This window comes from Neophocaena asiaeorientalis, unplaced genomic scaffold (assembly GCF_003031525.2).
Source record: "Neophocaena asiaeorientalis asiaeorientalis breed wild unplaced genomic scaffold, Neophocaena_asiaeorientalis_V1.1 scaffold147, whole genome shotgun sequence".
Classification (NCBI taxonomy): domain Eukaryota; kingdom Metazoa; phylum Chordata; class Mammalia; order Artiodactyla; family Phocoenidae; genus Neophocaena; species Neophocaena asiaeorientalis.
The window spans coordinates 1,352,517-1,373,690 of record NW_020173758.1 but is presented as its reverse complement, the minus strand read 5'-3'; the positions used below and the strand labels follow the sequence as shown (position 1 = coordinate 1,373,690).

At 42.4% G+C, this 21,174-nt stretch overlaps 1 protein-coding gene and 1 pseudogene across 4 annotated transcripts in view; both read left to right on the top strand.

Moving 5' to 3' along the window:
* Positions 1-12,247, top strand: part of ALG14 (ALG14 UDP-N-acetylglucosaminyltransferase subunit) — a 109,759-nt gene extending 97,512 nt beyond the window's left edge. For 2 of the 3 annotated variants that reach the window (XM_024751305.1, XM_024751306.1), the window contains one exon: positions 4,689-5,120. In XM_024751305.1, the coding sequence (XP_024607073.1) occupies positions 4,689-4,919 (231 nt within the window). In that variant the 3' untranslated portion in view covers positions 4,920-5,120. Of the gene's footprint in view, positions 1-4,688; positions 5,121-8,933; positions 9,017-11,421 lie in introns of those variants that run through there. The other variant, XM_024751307.1, reaches the window with a different exon arrangement.
* A 3,999-nt stretch (positions 12,248-16,246) lies between these two features.
* LOC112403669 (60S ribosomal protein L21 pseudogene) lies at positions 16,247-16,811 on the top strand (annotated as a pseudogene). The gene has a single exon (XR_003003954.1). The product of XR_003003954.1 is annotated as a 60S ribosomal protein L21 pseudogene (transcript).
* The last annotated feature ends 4,363 nt before the right edge of the window (positions 16,812-21,174 follow it).

Sequence of the window (21,174 nt, the reverse complement as noted above, 5' to 3'; positions counted from 1 at the left end):
CTCTTCCTGTGACTCCTGAGTAGTTCTACATCTCAGTGGTTACTGCCTTCCTCATCTCCCCTTTTACCTGTCTACATAATGGAACCAATATCCTATATATGGAAGTGTTGGTTTTGACAGAACCTGTGACCTCCATAGAGACTGTCTTCCCAAGCCAGCTCAGCTTTGACAGTGGGCTCTAGTTCTCCAGCTTCTTGCATGGCCCTGGAAGCTCAGTAAAACCTTGCCTGCAGCTGGATTCCTCAGTTTGTTAGCTCTCTCCAGCCTCCTCCTCCACCAGCCAGAGGCTGGTGTCCAAAAGTCTGGTTTTCAGGCCAGTGTCTCAGAGTTGGACTCCGCTTTTCTGTCCAGTCTCTTTAGATTACAGACTAGTTGGACTCTCCGTCTGGCTTTCAATCTCACTATCATATGCTTGGATCACCCTCAACTTTATGGTCTCTGACTTTCAAACCAACCCAGGACCCCAAAGTTCTTGGCCTGTATTCTGTGTATGGGGTTCCTACTAGGCTAAGAATTAAGTTCAGACTACCCTAGTTAAATTTGTCTTTTCGTGCATGCTGATGTCATGTCTCAGCCAACAGGACTTGACCTGTGGTGACCCAAATCTACAGAACAACAATCCTCTTGTAACTCTTCTTGATCCTTGATCGGGCTCATCTATCCTCATGATTTCATGTTTATTTTAGCCCTGACCTCTTGCAGTTTTCTAGACCCATAATTTATATTATCTTTAGTACATCTCTTTGATTTCCTGCTCTCAGAGAAGTTTATTGATTTGTTAATTCATCCAACAGGCACGTATGAACACCTACCGGTTGGCACTGCAGACAGTCAGAGCTTAGTCAGGGAGTTAGACAAAATAAAGGGCTGTGTCAGGATGCTTTTTATTGCTAATGACAGAAGTCCTGATTCAAACTGGCTTAAGCAAAAATGGAATATATTCCCTCACATACCTGGCAAGTCTAGGGGTAGATCTGGTTTCCTTCAGGCACAGCTGGATTCATGGATCTTAAATGCTATCTTTGGGACCTGGCCTGTCTTCATCTCTCAGCTCTGCTCTCTTCTGCTTTGTGATGGCTTCATTCTCAAGCCCTCCACATGGTGGCAAGATAGATGTTACCATTGCCAGGTCCACATTCTCCTAGGTGCCGGTACAACAGAAAAGGTACTGCTCTCTCAGTAGCCCCAACGAATGTCCCACTACGTCTTGCGGTTTCTCACTGGGTTATATGCTCTTCCCTGAACGGGTGACTTTGACCAGGGAAATTCGATGATCTAGCTGGTCAGACTGGAGTCATATGTCCTCTCCTTATAGTTGAGCGTGGAGTCAACTCTATTCAAACGTTTAAGTTGAGAGCAAGGGATACAGTGGTTCCCCCTGAGGAAAAGGCGATGGATCTGAGATAGTAAAAAAGTTTTAAGTTGTCAGTCACAGCCATTATGTTCATGATAAATGTGTATGATACAGATACAAACAGGGTCAAGTCTGGCAAAGCGAACGTTTGCCTTATATATGATAGGCAAAGGATTCCCTCCTCCCTTATCTTTCAATCATTTTCCTTCCTTCCTTTCAGCAGAATTTAGTGAGTGCCTATTCTGTTCCAAGTTCAAAACATAGATTGTCCTAGAAATTGACCCTGCTTTTAAGGAGCTTACAAAGTAATGAGGTAGAGAGTAAGAGCAGTGTACCCACGTTTACTGAGAACTTATGTTTTAAGAAATAGAAATATGAAGAGTATTTCTGTGTTTTTTATAAAATTAAAAAGACAACTTCAACCATTATATTGTTTAAAGTCTTTACCCAGGCTATCTCAGTAAATTCTAGTTTGTTTAGTGCTTGGAATAAGTCTCTCTGGTATGCTCCATGAAATAATAGAAACTCCATAATCCCCAATTTTTAAATTTTTACCCAGGCTACTGTAAAACTCAGAGTTAAAACCTGTGGTTAAGTAAAAGAAGCTTTCCTTTGCCTAAGTTTTCCTTAAGATTTTTTTTTTTCATATACTTGGTTTAGGGTTTTGTGATTTTATTGTTTCTGGGACTTTTGTAGTAAGGTACCTCAAAATAGAGATACAACAGAGATAAACAAAATACCTTTAATTTCCACTTTTACCTTTTGCCTCTGATCTATGGCAGGTTATTAAAGCATCTCCCACCAGTGCCCAGTCACTTCCCCTCTTGTATCCGGACATCTCTATTAATGTATTCACAACTTGTGTATAGCGGGCCGACCAGACACTGAAAGGAACACATGTGGATATGTACACTTTTTTTAAAGGCAACAAACATGAAAATATTTTTGTGACATTCAAGATCCAATGTGCAACCTTTATATTACCTTTTAGCTGTAGGTTTTATTTTGTTCTGTACTATGGGAAAAAAAATTGAGAAAAGCAACACAGATAATCCAAGGATTAGGGAATACATGAACACAGTGGTCTCACCTGGAGAGTTGGCAATGCTTGGAGACATTCTTGATCTTCTTGGCTACTGGAATCTTGTGGATAGAGGCCAGGGATGCTGCTAAACATTCTACGATGCACAGGACTGGCCCCACAAAGAAAAATAATCCGGTCCAAAATGTCAATAGTGCCGTTATTAGAGAAACCTTGCATTAATAGGATTTTTAGAATTCTAAATCCTGAAAGGATTCAGAACAATCTTGTAACTTAGGCTTCAGACAAAACTAGAAACAAATGAGACTCAAAGAATTATCAAATCCTGGAGCTAACAGGACAGGTCATCTAGTCTGGACTAGATGTGTGATCAGTCAGCTGGCCCAATGTCTGTGCCTCAGATTCCTATTCTGCAAAAAGGGGTATGAAAGCTTGCCTCAAATGATTGCTGTGAGGATTAACTAATAGAATACATGTGAGGGCTCCCCTGGTGGCGCAGTGGTTGAGAGTCCGCCTGCCGATGCAGGGGACACGGGTTCGTGCCCCGGTCCGGGAAGATCCCACATGCCGCGGAGCGGCTGGGCCCGTGAGCCATGGCCGCTGAGTCTGCGCGTCCGGAGCCTGTGCTCCGCGACGGGAGAGGCCACAACAGTGAGAGGCCCGCGTACTGAAAAGAAAAAAAAAAAAAAAAGAATACATGTGAAATGTTCAGTACAGTACCAGACCACGATGTGTTGTTGATAAATAGTGGTAGTGAGAGCTGAGGTGGTAATTACGATTACCGTCGTCCAAGGTCACAGAGCTAGTACACAGCTTGTTTAACCCCGGACTCCCTGTCCCATTTTGTTTCTTTTATGCTCCATTGAGGGTCTATGAAGAAAGGTTATAGGGGCAACTCAGTGGGGATTAAAGAGCACTGGCCTGGAGAGCAGCTTAGTGGCTGGTACTTCAGGAGAAAGTCTCAACAAAATTTCTTCATAAAAGGCAGGCAGGGGATTTCACTCGTAGGTGGGAGCTAAGGGAGACTAAAAAGGATTGGTTCCTACCTGAAACAGGCTACTGTCTCTGATTCCAAAGCTCTGTGAATGGTGTTCCAGGTGGTCCTGCCTCCAGGAAGGGTGGGGCTTAGTTCACATGACCTTTACCAAACCGTTATATCCCTCACCTTGTCTCACAGCCCCAGCAGACATCTGTTGGGGAAGGTCCCTGCAATGCTGGGATGGTTAGACAATATTTCTGGGGACCCTTTCATCTCTAAGATTCTCTGATGTCTGATAAGTGTTGTGGGCCTTGTGCTGGAGCGATCATGTGACATTGTAGGTAATACCCAGTAGGCGTGTGTAGACAACCACAGATCTCCTGTTTTATGACTTGTGGAGTAAAAAATGCTTTATTAGATTGTACTAATTCAGTCAGCACGAGCATATGATTGAGATGTTGTGCAAAATGCTTTTTCTCCTTTGAAAAGAATAGTAAATTATCTTACCAACAATTCTGTGTAATAGCTTTCCCCTCATTTTCTTAAAAAACTTATAAAAATTCTTTGCAGTAACTCTGTGAGTTAAATTTTTATTTCTCTTATTAGGTTCACCAACTAAATTGTTTTTAATCAGTGGCTTTCTATAAAAATTAGCAGAAGTCAAAAGCATTAAAACTCTCGGGATCACAAGTGTGGATAAAATTCTCTTGAGGGAAAATCTCATTCATTTAGTAACCTTCTCTCGAATATCCCATGTGTTGGATTGAACTCCTACAGTGATTCTACCTCCAACAAAAATATTCTACATAATTAGTCATTTAAAGACATTTTCTCCTATATCTTAACATGTCAGTCCTCCAACTATTAATTCGATTACTTTAAAAAATCAACACGAACAGGTCAGTATATGAGAAAACAGTGAATCACAACTGAGTTTATCTGTTTTCCATATGTTTGTGTGACATTCAAGATCCACAAAGCAGTCGGAGAAGAGCAACACGCACCCATCCCGTGGGTGCTGGCTGAGCACCAGGCACTGTGTGCACACGTCCTGTGGCACAGGGCAGGCCACCCAGGTGCAGAGAAGTGGACTGATTTGTCCCAACTCACACAGTTGGTAAGCAGGAGAGCCGACAACACAGCCCCACCTGGCTTCTAACTGCACGAATTTGCTACAGACCGGATCTTAACAAGGAATCGCTCAAGACTTAGCATAATAAAAAAATCCTCCCTAATATTGGACTGTTTTTCATTTAAAATTAGAGCAGTATTCTGTGTTTTTATTTGACCTTCAACTTTTTTTTTTTTTCAAGGTGTTATGTAACGGACCAGGAACATGTGTTCCTATCTGTATATCTGCCCTTCTCCTTGGGATACTAGGAATAAAGAAAGTGATCATTGTCTACGTTGAAAGCATCTGCCGAGTGGAACATTTATCCCTGTCCGGAAAGATTCTGTTTCACCTCTCCGATTACTTCATTGTTCAGTGGCCGACTCTTAAGGAGAAATATCCCAAATCTGTCTACCTCGGGCGAATTGTTTGATGAATGACAACTTACTTCTTTAGAATTTTGCAGTCGACAATATTTACTATAAATGGGGAACAAAAAACTACATGTTTATTGTAAAAGCTTTTGAGAATCCTGAGAATTATTGGTGGTCAAGAGTAGAGAAATGTATAAGTAACCCAGTGAGGAAACTGAGGTTGCTTTTATAAAACAAACATTAATAAACCATTAAGTGTTTATGCCTCTGTGCTCCAAATTTCTGTTCTATATACAGGTGTTTACCACTACCTGCAAGTTATCTTCTGACTTGTTTTACTAATATTTTACTAATATTTTCTAGAACTAAATATAGAATTTGTATGATTAGCCACATTTCCTGTTCTACAGCTTTTTTTTTTTTTTTTACAGTATTCTGCATTATAGAAAGAAAAAGAAAAATATTTCTTAGTTTTTGTTCAGACACAACAGGCTTTATTTCCTGTATGGAAACAGAGAGGTCCCTAGTGAATCCTTTCAGCATAAAGGAAGCAGTTATATTAAATTGGCTTCATGACAATTTGCACTCCACAGGCTTCCAGAACTGAGCGCATAAACCAGTGTCTGTTTTTATTCTTTGGTTTTGCTTTGTGAGTAGCTGGCCTTACTCCAGGATATCTTTTAAAATCTTTTGTTTGTTAAAATAAATGAAAAGGTGACTACTGTCATACGAGTAAAAACATGGTTCTGTTTCTCAGGGCCGAACTCTCAAAACATTTTTTTTAATGTTATGGTAAATTCACGATTTTGTGGCTATAGCTATCTCTGGCATTTTAAGATGTGTAGGCTCAGGAGAGTATATATTTACTTAACATTTACTTTAAGTGCTTTTTGTATGCCAGGTGTTCTTCTAAGCACTTTTCAAATATTAACTCATTTAACTCTAATAACAACTCAATGAGGTAGGGACTGTAATTACCCCCATTTTACAGATGACTTTCCAAGCTCATATGACTAGTAAGCGCCAAATCGAGAATTCGAGCCCAAGCTTAAGAGCAGAGCCAGTATCATGGGCATGTGGCCTCTGCAGCCACATAGGGACCCATAGTTAGGAGGGCCCGACACTTGGTTTAATACTCTGCTGTCTCTCTCTTGAATTTCTTAGCATATTTTGAACAAGAGGCTCACATTGTGTTTTGCACTGGACCTTGCCGATTATTTAGTTGGCCCTGCTTGAGAATCTGTGCTCCTAAAGAGCCATGTCAACTACAACAGAAGTACAACACCTAATGCAGGGCCTGGCCCAGCAGCTCTGCAGTAAACAGGAATTCCATTCCCCTCCCTGCTATTTTAACAAGGCAGCAAACAATGAGAAGACCTCTTGTGATGTTTAAGTTGTTTGTTTTTTTTTCCCTCTTAAATCTGTCTTATAAGTATGATATAAATCTAATAAAGAAATGGTAAGAAATTAACAAAGAAATTGACTTTTGGTGAAAAGAGGCTTGATCGCCTAAGATGACATAAAATTAAAATGCTGAGGCTACCCTAGCCTTTCTTGTTCTTTTAGAAATTCTCTTTCTCTGAATAAAGTAAAGTAGGCTCATCTGTCAGGACATTTTCCCAGGTTTTTGCCTGGAGAAACGCATGGCAGAAGACTCTCAGAATAGTGAAAGCACTTTGCCGTCTGGATTCGGTGGCCAGCGGGGCAGCCAAGCGCTAGTTCACTGTGCTTTGATTTTAAATCTCAGATCTCAGGCTCTGTGTCACCTGACATAAAGGTCTGAAATATCAGGTACCATATTCGTGTGGTTCCACCGGGAGTGGAGATGAAGTAAGCCTCTACTTTTTTAGGGAGAAAGTGATTTTTTGTTGTTGTTGTCGAGACAGCAGCATGTACATTTTATGCATCTTTGAAAAGTTTTTCTCTGTCACTGTTCCTGAGTGGTACTAGGTGAGTAGTTGATGAGTGGACTGTATTCAGTGCAGTTAATGCCTGTCTGTGCTCCAGGGCAGCTGTCCCAGGGCCCCCGCAACTAAGCCTGCTGCATTGGCTCCTGTCGGGCCAGAGCTTACAATGCTTAGGCCATGGAGAATTGTAGAAAAGAAGCCATGATTTTTTCCAGAAACGTATGTCCCAGATGTTTTGCAGAGCCTTAACTTAGACAGTGGTTAGCCTGGAATGTCAGAGAAAGAATCTGTGTGTGTTATATCACTAAAAGTTCAGAAATATCTTCCTGGGTTCAGGCTGCTATGCACACGTTTCAGAGCCCAGCTGAGGCACATGTGATCATGCCTTCTTTCTCAGTTCCAGATCATTTGGTAAACAAATGCCTGTTCCCCTGTGTCTTATTGTTACGGCTAATTCAAGTCCTCAGGGTCACACTAGCAAAGGGAGCTGGTTTGAGATTGCAGTAGGGGCTGTATCCCTGCTGTGCATTTCTGCGGCATGAAGAAAGCTAGTGCTCTAGTCTCAACTGAAACTGAAGAAATCAGTAGCTAACTTGTCCTTTCCAATTTCTCTTGAGGCACTCTGGAATGCAACTCTTACTGGAAGAGACTATTCATGAAAAATTTGTTGCATCAGTCTTTAAATGAGAGGCAGGGAAACCACACATCCTGCCCACACCTACTTCCCTGGAAGATTTTATCTACAGTTCAGCTGTCCTAATGGGTCTCAGCAGCTTGCCAGGTCAAAGCCTAAATGTTTCAGAAGGGACATCCAAAAGTCATCACGGGAAGCTTTCGCCTGGAACGAAGAGTGCTATGAAACCATGTCAACAAGAGGAATGTTGTACACTTTTAAACTGAATAGCAAGAGGTCCTTGGTAGAAGAGAGATGAGCCAAGCTTCCCCGTATAAAAGCATCTGGAAACACACTGTTTAATTGTCTTTACCAAGATAGGTTAATGTTGGGAAACGTGCCACCTCTTACTGTCCAGCTCCCTGCATTGAATCTGTGCTTCATATCTCCTAAAAAGTCCCATCTCACCAAAAAGAGTTTGATAGCAACGTATGAAGCTTCTTTTATCCACAGTAATGCCATCGTGAATATTAAAGAAGGTCGTCCTCCATACAGCTCGGTGTTGGGGACCTTGTGTAGTTTCTTCCCCATGATTTCAGCTTTGGCAGACGATGAGCAGACATCCAGATTTCGTCATCTGCCATGAGCTTGCTTCTGTAAGCCCCAGCACCCCAGGACTCTCAAATCAAGTGGTCTGTGTTCTTGTTCCCACTCACTTTAAACGTGGATTTGACATGCCTCCTCCTTTTCCCTTCAAAGTAGTCACCTGATGCCAGGCTCTGCCATCTCGCTCAAACAACAAACTTTGGAATAATTTTTGTTTTTTTACTCTTTCTTTAATCTACATATAATTGGTTGCCTTTTTTTTTTTAATATCCCCAGAATTTCCCCTTATCTTTTCATCCTCTTCTCTCCTTGTCATCTGATTTCACCCATTGATTCTGCGTTTGAACTAGTTCATATCCAGCCTTCCTTTTTAGTCCCATGGTCACAACTAAGCTAACGCTTTAACATAAATTCCTTGCTTTGTTAGCACATTTTTTGAGGAACTGAGGCATAAAGAGATTAAGTAACTTATCTAAGATTTTACAACTAGAAAGTAGCAGAGCTGGCATTTGAACCAAGGTACTGTAGCTCCAGCCAGACTTATTTGAACAGCTATGTTAGGTTTAACATTTTAAAAGTGCTGGAAAGGAAATCAGCAGGGTGCTGTGAAGGGGATACAATGCTGACTGCTCTAGAAAGGGATATCAAGAAAGGCCTCTCTAAGAAAGAGACGTTTCAGCTAAGATTTGAGGCAGGGTGCCTGAAATAGTTGTCCTCTTCCCACTTCCCCTCCCAACTTACGTCTCACCTCTCCAGTAAAATATCCCTTGTTCCCCCATAGCCTGGTTTCAGCAACTTCTTTACACACTGTGTCCTAGCTGCCCACACCTAAGGTTAGCATAGATTATGTACCATCATATTGCCGTACCTTGTACTTACATAAACACCTGTGAAGGGAAGACACGGATGCTTTTGCTAATTAATTCTTTATGTTTGCCTTACTTCAGGGACTGTACCTCATGCTACTTTTGTGCCCTTGCTCCACTCTTGGTCATACCTACTACAGCTCAGGACAGAATGTAGCCATTAAGTAAGTATATAAATTCTTATACTTTCAGACTTTGCCTAGGCCTACTTAGTTCCATTTCATCTGGACCAGTGGTTCTCAAGCTTTTTGGTCTCAAGACCTCATTAAAAATTATTGAAAGACCCCAATGAACTTTTGTTTATGGGGGCTATATTTGTCAATATTTACCACATTAGAAATTAAACCAGAAATTTTTTAAACATAGGAATAGACGGGGACACTATTAACCATCAGAGCAATGACATCATCACACATCCTGTAGCATCTAGAAAACTATAAAGTAATGAGAAGGAAAAAGACAGATAACACCTCAGTATGCCTTAATCACATGACAATAGTTTTGACCTCATGGAGCCCTGAAAAGACCTTGAGGCCCCCCAGGGGTCCCTGGGCCACATTTTGAGAAGTGCTGTTCTTTATGTATGACACACCAATGAGTTCATCTCCTCTAGCAGCCTTTAGTCAGTCTGTGCTCTGTGTACTAGTTTTCTATTGCTGTGTAACAAAGTGCGCCAAACTTAGTGGCTTGAAGTAACAGTCATTATCTCACAGCTCCGTAGGTTAGAAACCCATTCAGGGCTTAACTAGTTCTCTACTCAGGGTCTCACAGGCTGTAATCAAGGTGACAGCCAGGACTGAGTTCTGATCTGGAACTCTAGATCTTCCAAACTTGTTCAGGGTGTTGCTGGCTGAATTCAGTTCCTTGCAGTTGTAGGGCTCATGGTGACCTGTTTCTTAATGGCCAGCAGGAGAGTCTCTACTGCAGCTTGTCTCTTTTAAGGACTCACGTAACTGGGATCAGGCACACCTACGGTAATCTCTCTCCCTTTTAATTAAATCGGTGTCAACTGACTAGGAACCATAATAACATCCTCAAAATCCCTTTTGCCATATTAATATAACATATTCAGGAGAGCAATAGCCCATGATATTCATAGGTCCCATTTCTACTTCAGGATAGGGGATCATATGGGGTGTGGGCATCATGGTTAGAATACTGGAGGCCAGCTTCGAATTTGGCCAGCTACAATGTACCTGGCGTTTCTTGTTTTGTTTTGAAAAAAAAATTTTTTTTAACTTTTACTTAGACCACCAGACTCCTTCATTAGTATCCAAGTTCTCTAACTTATTTTTAGTACAGGAAATTCATGTCTTCCAAACCTCGTCCCTTTTCTAGCAAGTTATTCTGTGCCTCACTTTGTTTACTTGTCAAATAGGCATAATAATGGTACCTAGTTCTAGAGCTGTGAACACCAAACTAGATGATACATGTACTGCCTTTAGCACAGAGCCTAACACATAGTAAGCCCTCAGTTACCTTGTCTCCAGGCAACCAAGGTGGCTTCCTTGGTATGTAGTGGCCTGAAGGAAGGCTCTCCTTAGACTAAGCCCAGCAACCACTCCTACCCTCTAGGATGGCCTTTATCAAACAAAGCAGAAAATAACATATGTTGCCAAGAATGTGGAGAAATTGAAACCCTTATACGTTGCTGGTGGGAATGTAGAATGGTTCAGCAGCTGTGGAAAACAGTTCGGCAGTTCCTCAAAGAATTAAAGTTACCATGGGACCCGGCAATTCCACTCCTGGGTGTATACCCCAGAGAACTGAAAACATGTTCACACATATCCTGTACCCAAACATTCATTCCAGCATTATTCATAATAGTCAAAAGGTGGGAACAACCTAGATGTCCACCAAACTAATGGATGGATTAACAAAAGTGATATATCCGTACGATGAAATATTATTCAGTCACAAAAAGGATGTGACTAATTCATGACATGCTACAGCATAGATGAATGAACCTTGAAAACATGCTAAGGGAAATAAGCCAATCATAAAAACCCACATATTATATGGTTCCATTTACATAAACTGTCCAGAATAGGCAAATCCATTGAGAGAAAGTAGATTCATTGTTGCCAGGTGCTGTGGGAAAGGGCAATGAGGGTGACTTTAAATGGATGTGGGGTTTTCTTTTAAGTGAGATGTTCTAGAATTCGATAATGGTGATGGTTGTACAACTATGAATATACTAAAACCCACTGAGTTGTACACTATAAAAAGGTGTACCGTATGGCATGTGAATTATTTCTCAGTGAAAAAAACTATCATCAGTAGTCAAGGAATCCGTCCTTAGATATTTGTGGCTGTGTATACGGATGAAGAAAGACAAACTAAAAACTAAGCACAGCAGCCAGGAAGCTGCGACAGGGAGTGTTTTTGTTTATTGTGATTCCATCTCTGCCCATGACCAGAGACTGAACAAAGACAGAAGGTCTGGGGACAAAGCGTGGCCACTGGGGAAGAGCTGAGTAAGGACTGGGTGAAAAGAGCCAGTGGGGGGCCTGGAGGGAGAAGATGGCCTTGGCACGCAGTAACTCCCTCTCCCACCTCCTCCCTAAAGGGCCTCAACCCAGACCACGGAGGTGAATTGTATTTTCCAAAGTTGGCCAGCTACATGCTCTGCAGTATGACCCGGCTGCTTCCTCACGCAGAAGTGGAGTTTGGTTGCTCTCCCTTGGAATTTAAACCGGCCACCAGACTGCAGCGAGAGTGGGAAGTGACATTCTAACTCAGACATTCCCCCGGGGGATGCTGTCACAGAAGGCAGCCACCAGGCTGTGAGAAGCGCAAGCCCCACGGAGGGGCCAGGTGTAGGTGTTCGGGGTCATGGTCACAGCTAAGCACAGGCTTTGAGTCATCTCAATCCAGGTGGTAGACGTGTGAGGGGAGAAGCCTCCAGATGATTCCAGCCCTGCCATTTGAGTCACTCCCAGCCTTTCTAGTCCTCCCAGCTGAGGCTCAAACACCATGGAGCAGAGAAAAGCCCTCCCTTCTGTGCCCAGTGAATTTCTGACCCACAGCGTCCATGAGCAGAATTAAATGGTTGCTGTTTTCTGCCACTAAGTTTTCGGGGAGTTCATTTCAAAGCAATAGGTAATTAGAACAATAACCTTTCAGAAGGAGCCAGTCCCTCTAAAGTTTGGTTACTTTGGCTTAATATTAGGAGAGGAGACGATTTCTCCCTCCAAGGCAAAAGGAAGAAAATGTATTTCTACACCATGGATAGGAAAAGGCTTTTTTTTTTTTTTTCCTCCTTGCTCCTTGGCCTGCATGTAGCAGTGAAATAGAAACCAATGGATTCTTTTAAATCTTTTAACCATATGCAGATGAATAAGCAAATGCTTGGACTTGATTACTAATCTCTTTTCCTTCCCTGTATAACTGATTTTTTTTTCCACTCTAATAAACTTTAGCATTTAAACAGAAGTCATGTGTCACATGTATGATGATTAGCGGCAAGAATGTAGAAAAAGAGATAGCTGCGGAGCACGAAGCCTTAATTAATAGCCAAGCCATTCAACTGAAAATAAGAACAGTGTTTCTGGCAGGGAAATGTGAACTTGGCATCCTTTTTCTTCCCTCAGTCTTTTTAGGAAAATTATTTAAAATTCAATGATTATAAAGAGAACTTTTCAGAGTTTTCAGTTGAGCTCCAGTGATTGAAGTACAGTAATCTTTCAATGACATTGAGTAGGGCCACTCTCCCCATCCCTGGGTCCTCCTGTGAACTACCAAACCCCAGAATTTGCAAACTGACACTAGTGCGGAAATCAAACAGAAGAAAAGGCGACAGCAGCAGGAGGGATGGAATCTAGAATGACAGTCTTCTCCTCTTTTGAAAAAAGGGGAAAGAAGTTTCATTCTTCAAAGAAAAGAGAAAGAAAACAAGACTTTTATGGAAATACCATATACAGAGTTGGCAGAAATTCAGCAAGGAATAAAAAGTATCCAAAATGTTGCCTTGTTCAGTTCCAGCCTGGCAGCCAAATGATAGAGGCTCCATTTTCAAGCTGATTTGCTCTGAACTTTCTGGACCTATGACCATGCAAGGCCTCTAGAAGGACCTAAGCTTTGGTCCGTTGATTCCCCAGCTGAACAAACTAAAGTCTAAAGCAGCCAGATGGAGAAAGAGCTTAAAATTCATCAAAATCTTATAGAAAACAAAGTGTTTATGGATGAAATGATAAGAGGCCTGAGATTTGATTCAAACTTCATTGCGAGGGTGGGGAAGGAAGGCAGGTTTACAGATGAAACAGGATTAGCCATAGGTGATCTCTCTGGAATTGGGGCGGGGGAGACAGTGGGTACACTGGGCATCATTATACCCAAACTTCATCATATTATATTATTCCCTTTACTTCTGTATGTATTTGAGCATTTCCATAATTAAAAGTTTCAAAAATATAAATCATGTTAGCAATCTTCAACTGTGAAACAGTCAAAGAATATATTGATTACAGGTAAAATGAAACAAACTAGGTTTTAAAATGAGAACAAGGAAGGAAATCTACAAATTACATTTGTTCCTATTTAACTCATGAGAAGAAATTCAGTCTGTCTGCACATCTGATTTCTGAGCCAGAATACGTTTTTCTGACTTAGAATATTCAGTCCTGGAGCTTTCACTGCACTGCTCTGGAGTACAGAATGTCACCTTCTTCTTTATCCATGTAAGGGCTGTGCTTCTCATTGTTCAGTAAATATTTGAGGTGTTCCCACCTCAACTTGATGAGACCCTCACAGGAGGCTCCCGGCACTGACTCCCACTGAAGGTGTCCCCTTTCTCCAAGGACACACTCCTTGCTCCTATCCAGAAGACGGCAAGAGCACAAGTCACCTCTGTGGACTGGGAATATTGAAGTCAGTGCTGACCCTAAAGTCTTCGTGCTGCTGAGGAGATGGCATTATGGAGCAGAGGAAAGGCAGCTGCATGGTAAGAGCCCTGGGTCAGGTTGTGGCTTTGCCACTATGCATGTGTTTATTTTTATTTATTTTATATTTCTTTAATGAATATGTTGAAGTCCTAACTCTTAATTAATTTATTTATTTTTGCTGTGTTGGGTCTTCGTTTCTGTGCGAGGGCTTTCTCTAGTTGCGGCGAGCGGGGGCCACTCTTCATCGCAGTGCGCGGGCCTCTCACTATCGCGGCCTCTCTTGTTGCGGAGCACAGGCTCCAGACGTGCAGGCTCAGTAGTTGTGGCTCACGGGCCCAATTGCTCTGCGGCATGTGGGATCCTCCCAGACCAGGGCTTGAACCCGTGTCCCCTGCATTAGACTCTCAACCACTGCGCCACCAGGGAAGCCCTATGCATGTGTTTAATCACGGTTAATTGTAATATATCTCTGTTTCCTCACCACGTACGTAACATGAAGGATTTGGACGAGATCATCTTTGAGATCCCTTCCAACAGCACTGCCACCACAGCAATAGTAACAGTAGCTTGCATGATTTATCACATGCTAGCAACAATGCCAGGTACTGCACTAAGCACAGTGCATGCAGTGACTCATTTAATCCTCAGACCCAGGCAATGGAGTTCCCACACTTTATAGAGACCCCTCCACTTGCCACTCCTTCCTTATGGGGCCAGAAGGGTGCGACCACCCGAGCCCACACTCCCTTTCTGTACCAAGCTCTGGCTGCCAAGGACCCCAGAATCCCCTGCCTCAGTGGCCCAGGCCTGCTTCTAGGACTTGCGGGGTCCTCTTCCTCAGGTGTGCCCTCCCAGGTTAGTTTACGGTGGGGGTGAGTAAGGAAGGCTTTTAGGCCCTGCAGGCTGGGGGCAGGACACAAGGCACAAAACTCCTCGGTGGAATGAAGTGGAAAGAGAAGGACTTTTTTTTTGGCTGGGGTCCTGTAAATGTTAGGGGTGGGAATAATGAGATTAGTATTATTAGTACCATCGATTTTTACAGAGGATGAAACTGAGACGCAAAAAGCTTGAGTGATTGCCTGAGGTCGCACAGCTGGTTAGTGGTGGAGCCAGGGCTCAGGGTGTTGTCCTTGTGATTCCAGGCTCTCTTGCCTTTCATGCTGCCACCCAGCAAAGTCTGCGGACCCCGCAGATCCCCGAGGGCCTCATGAGATGCAGGGAAGGTCCTGAAAAGCTATCTTCCACCAGTTCAGCTGCTTTTCTTCCCCCAACTACATTATTGGTGCCAACTGAGAATGTGACAGACAGTAGTGGTGGCCAAGCCTCATCCAGAAAAAATTACCATGGGAGGTTGATTCAACAGAAGAATATTTGATGTAAGAGTATGACAGTTAATCCTAGGATTTCACTTTCTGTTCTGAACTTCTGACCCACAGCTGCTAGACCAACCACGGACTATCAGGAAGGTACCTTAACTAGATTTTAACCCTGTTAAACAAGTGTTTGGCCAATCGAATAAGTAGGCCTTTGTTGATTTCCTTTAAACTCTAAAACCAGGAAATGACTTCTAATATGTTAAGACCCCCACCTTCCCTAAAAGGACATCCTGAGGCACAGAAATAAAATCTAACCAAACATGCTTTCAATGACTATTCATCATGAAACATCCAGCAATTATAGGTAATTTGAAAAAGCAAATTTCTGAACAAAGCTATAAAAATATTCTTGCAGTATTTTTAGAAGGCATAATTTGATGTATTTAGTACCAAGTACTCAGTTTAGCTATGTGTTAGATATTAAGCACAAATATCTAAAGTTAGTCTTAATAATAGTAACTAACGGTATTGAGTGCTTGTTATGTGCCAGGCACAATCCTTCATCTTTTGCATGAATTCACTCACTCGGTCCTCACACAGCCACATGTAGTAGCTAATATTATTAGTTCTTCACAGATGAGTAAACCGAGATACAGGAAGAATGGTAAGCTTAGAACCGAGAGTATACACAAAGGGGTTTATCAAAGTAGTATTTATAATAGAAGAAAATTGGAAACAATCTAAATTGGAAAACATTTAGTGAACTATGATATGTCCATAGTGAACAGACTTGTGGTTGCCAAGGGGACGGGGGGAGAGAGAAGGATGGACTGGGAGTTGTTTTTTTTTAACATCTTTATTGGGGTATAATTGCTTTACAATGGTGTGTTAGTTTCTGCTTTGTAACAAAGTGAATCAGTTATATATCCTCATATATATCCTCAAGTCCATTCTCCAGTAGGTCTGTGTCTTTATTCCTGTCTTACCCCTAGGTTCTTCATGACATTTTTTTTTCTTAAATTCCATATTTATGTGTTAGCATACGGTATTTTGGACTGGGAGTTTGAGGTTGGCAGATGCAAACTATTACATTTAGAATGGATAAACAATAAGGTCCTACTGTATAGCACAGGGAACTATATTGAATATGCTGTGATAAACCATAATGGAAAAGAATATTTTAAAAACGCTTCTTTTCGGCCGGAACCGCCATCTTCCAGTAATTCGCCAAAATGACCAACACAAAAGGAAAGAGGAGGGGCACCCGTTACATGTTCTCTAGGCCTTTTAGAAAACATGGAGTTGTTCCTTTGGCCACATACATGCGAATCTACAAGAAAGGTGATATTGTAGATATCAAGGGAATGGGCATTGTTCAAAAAGGAATGCCCCACAAATGTTACCATGGCAAAACTGGGAGAGTCTACAATGTTACCCAGCATGCTGTTGGCATCATTGTAAACAAACAAGTTAAGGGCAAGATTCTCGCCAAGAGAATTAATGTGCGTATCGAGCATATTAAGCACTCTAAGAGCCGGGATAGCTTCGTGAAACGGGTGAAGGAAAACGATCAGAAAAAGAAGGAAGCCAAAGAGAAAGGTACTTGGGTTCAACTGAAGTGCCAGCCAGCACCACCCAGAGAAGCACACTTCGTGAGAACCAATGGAAAGGAGCCTGAACTGTTGGAGCCCATTCCCTATGAATTCATGGCATGATGGGTGTAAAGAAAATAAAAGACCTGGACTGTGAAAAAAAAAAAAGAATATTTAAAAAGAAAGTATACATGTGTATAACTGAGTCATTTTGCAGTGCAGCAGAGATGGGCACAGCATTGTAAATCAGCTATACTTTGTTAAAAAAATAAATTAAATTTATGATATGTCCAGATAATGGACTATTTGTGCAGTCATTAAAAATCATATTCTTGGGCTTCCCTTAAAAAAAAAAAAAAAAAAAAAAAAAATCATATTCTTGAAGAATATTTAATGGTGTAAAAAATGCTTAAAATGCTATATTAAGTAAAATTTTAAAAATGATGCAAATAAGTGTATATTGCGAGCACAGTTTGAAAATCTACGTAAATATATGCAAAGTTTAAAAAGGGATAAAAACATATAAAAGGTTTAAAATGGCTCTCTCTGAGTTAAGAAATTATGTATGAAGTTTGCTCTATAATTTTTAAAAATCTATATTGATTATGTATTACATAATGAAGGAAAATAAGGTTTTAAAAAATGACAATTCCTGTGAACCATTAGTTTAGGGAGTAGAAAAAAGGAAACATAATGTCTTCTAAGAAATATTATACAGCAGTATAACAAATAATAATAGAAATAACTACTTAATAAACATGTGTCGGGCTTCCCTGGTGGCGCAGTGGTTGAGAGTCCGCCTGCCGATGCAGCGGACACGGGTTCGCGACCGGTCCGGGAAGATCCCACATGCCGCAGAGCGGCTGGGCCCGTGAGCCGTGGCCGCTGAGCCTGCGCGTCCGGAGCCTGTGCTCCGCAACGGGAGAGGCCACAACAGTGAGAGGCCCACGTACCGCAAAAACAAAAAAAAAAACAAACAAAAAATAAACGTGTCTAGGGAATTCCCTAGTGGTCCAGTGGTTAGGACTCTGCACTTTCACTGCCAAGGGCCCGGGTCCAGTCCCTGTTAGGGGAGCTAAGGTCACACAAGACTTGCAGCTCGGCCCTCCCCACCCAGAAAAAAAACCACTAATACCATCTTACATGCAGCTTTCACAGCATCTCACTTGATCCCTGCAAAGACACTGAGAGGAAAGTAGTCTTGGCTTCCATTTTTCAAACGATGAAAATGAAGCTCAGAGAGGTTATGACTTTTCCAAGGCTCCACAGATGGTACATGATCAAGCCAGGTCTGAAATCTTTGGACACTCAGTTACAGTGCAGCATCTGTGAACAGAGGCCCGGTTTGTGGGCAGAGCCAGAAATAGGTTGTACTGACCATGTTCTAACTTCTTCACAGTGAGGCTGAATAAGTATGGCAGCAGATGAAGAGAGCCTCACACCAGTTCATGGGAAGGCCCATGAGATAGGAATCGGGAGATCTGAGTTCTGGTCTTGCCATTGATTAGGTCTGTGGGCAAATCCTTTGACCTCTCTGGACCCCTATTCATCTAGATCAGCGGTCCCCAACCTTTTAGGCACCAGGGACCGGTCTCCTGGAAGACAATTTTTCCACGGACCAGGGTGTTGGGCAGAGCCAGAAATAGGTTGTACTGACCATGTTCTAACTTCTTCACAGTGAGGCTGAATAAGTATGGCAGCAGATGAAGAGAGCCTCACACCAGTTCATGGGAAGGCCCATGAGATAGGAATCGGGAGATCTGAGTTCTGGTCTTGCCATTGATTAGGTCTGTGGGCAAATCCTTTGACCTCTCTGGACCCCTATTCATCTAGATCAGCGGTCCCCAACCTTTTAGGCACCAGGGACCGGTCTCCTGGAAAATAATTTTTCCACGGACCAGGGTGGGTGGGGGATGGTTTGGGGATGATTCAAGCGCATTACATTTAATGTGCATTTTATTTCTGGGTGTATTACATTGCAGTATATAATGAAATAATTATACAGCTTACCATAATGCAGAGTGGGAGCCCTGAGCTTGTTTTCCTGCAACTAGATGGTCCCATGTGGGGGTGATGGGAGACAGTGACACCGGAAGTGTGTTGCTTCTGTCCATTCTACTCTGTAATCTTGTTTTGGTTGCTGTCACTGTAGAAAACTCTGCTTCACAAAGATAGGATGTTGGAAATGCAAGCAGGCTTTTCAGTGTTTTCGTGGCAGTCTCAGGATATCCCGCCTTGAACATATGGAGATTTGAAGTTGTCTCAAACATACTTTTAAGGCCACCGTCATTTGCGATCTCAAGCAGTGGATCCTCTTCTAGCACGGACAAAGTCGATTCACCTGGCTTATTCACAAATGGATTGCAGGTCCATTCCTCCCCAGTTTGGGGTTCTTTTGTGGTTGGGAAGTAATGCTCAAAGTCTTTTGAAAGCTGAGATAGGTGATCATGCACCAGCTGGGAGAAAGAAGGCCCTGGCTCAGTTTCTTTCAAAATCTCTGCTAATGTTTGAAACATGTCAAAAATCCCAGTGTTCACTCATCGCCCCCATAATTCCAGTTTGGCTTTGAATGCAGCCACTTTATCCCCCGACTTGAACACAGTTGTCTTTCTCCTTTGAAGTGACAGATTGAGTTCATTGAGCAGGCTGAATATGTCACACAAGTAAGCAATTTTGTGACCCACTGTGTGTCACTGAAATGTGCTGCCAGTGGTGACTTTTTCTAAAAGAAATCTCTGGAGCGGCTCTCGTAACTCAAAAACTCTGGCCAGTGATCTACGTTTAGAAAGCCGTCTCACTTCTGTGTATAAGAGAAGATGTGTGTGCTCTGCGTCCATCTCCTCACAGAGCTGCAGGAACAGACATGAATTAAGGGCATGTGCTTTAATGTGGTTGATAATTTTAATCAGATCCTGTAAAACGTTGTTAAGTTCAGGTGACATTTTTCGGCTAACCAGCATTTCCCCATGGATGACACAGTGCATAGACTCACATTCAGAAGCGACCTCTTCGACCCGAGTAGTGAAACCAGGAAGCCGTCCAGTCGTGGCAGCCGCTCTGTCCTGTGCATATACCGACACAAAATGACCAGTTCAGTTTTCCTGATATGTAATCGTTCAAAGACTTGAATATTTCTGCAGCTGTGGTGTTGGTTGGCAACAAAAATGCACATAACATATCCTCATGTGCATCTTCCTGAAAAATATATCGAACAAAAACAAACATTGTTGCCTTGTTGTCAACATCGGTAGACTTCCTCTCTAACAGTTGTGCCTCAATATCGTCTGCTATTTCATCAGTTCATCTAGTTATGGTGCTAGCCGAAAGAGGAACACATTCCATCTTTTGAACTGCAGCCTCTCCTGAAAGTTCACGACAGATGTCCTTAGCAGCAGGCAGGATCCACTCTTCACCAATAGTAAAGGGCTTCTTAGCTTTAGCAATGCGGTTAGCCACTAAGAATGATACTCTCAGTGCAGACACATTTGATGAAGTGGTGGCCTTCAATAATTGCTTATCTTCTTCGTGTTCACTTTTTTTTCTTTTGAAAAACTCCAAAGGCTTGTCTTTTAATGCAGGGTGCTTGGTCTCCATGTGGCAAAGCAGTTTTGAAGATTTCATGGCTTCGTTGGCTAGCCAATCATCACATATTATACAAAGCGGGCTTGGAGAATGTGAATCACCTGTTGCGATGAACCCGTAATTTAAGTAGGACTCTTGTTTTTTTCTTTTAAATGCAACTTTCTTTCTGTTGGCAGTCTTTGAGTCTTCTGCTCTCATCATTGGGTCTTCCCCCTTTTCAAAGAAGCTCTCCAGCGACGTTTGTTTTTTACTAATTTTGGCTGGGGTTAGCCTGTGGGCTTAACAAAACTGTGACTGAGACAAGTGCAAAGTGCAGGAAAGAGGCGCAGACGGAAGTGGTAAATAAAACAATGGGTGGGCCATGTGTGGACTAAAGTAAGTGTCGGATTCTGACTTAAAGCCTGCCACCAGATGCAGCTGTACAACTCACTTGCCACTATAAAGTCGGCCCAGATGCGCTTAATTGTCACTTGCCGCTCACTGATAGGGTTTTGATATGAGTCTGCAAGCAATTGATTTATTATGGTCTCTGTGCAGTCAAACCTCTCTGCTAATGATAATCTGTATTTGCAGCCGCTCCCCAGCACTAGCATCACCGCCTCAGCTCCACCTCAGATCCTCAGGCTTTAGATTCTCATAGGGAGGGCGCAACCTAGATCCCTCGCGTGCCCATTCTTCCTCCAGTAGTGGTCCATAGCCCAGGGGTTGGGGACCCCTGATCTAGATACACCACAAATGTAATAGAACTTCCTGGGCCCAGGGACTCTCTTGGAGGTCAGTGACTGCCTTGTCACCTGCCAAAATACCCTAAGTATGATTCCAAAGGCTTTGAATGACAATGTTGATTTCTGCTGAAGATGAAGGGGGAGGAGGGTTGCATCACACATCACCAGCAAAACATCCTTACTGTTTCCTTTAAATACTTCTTTTTTCTGCCAAATTCCCTCTT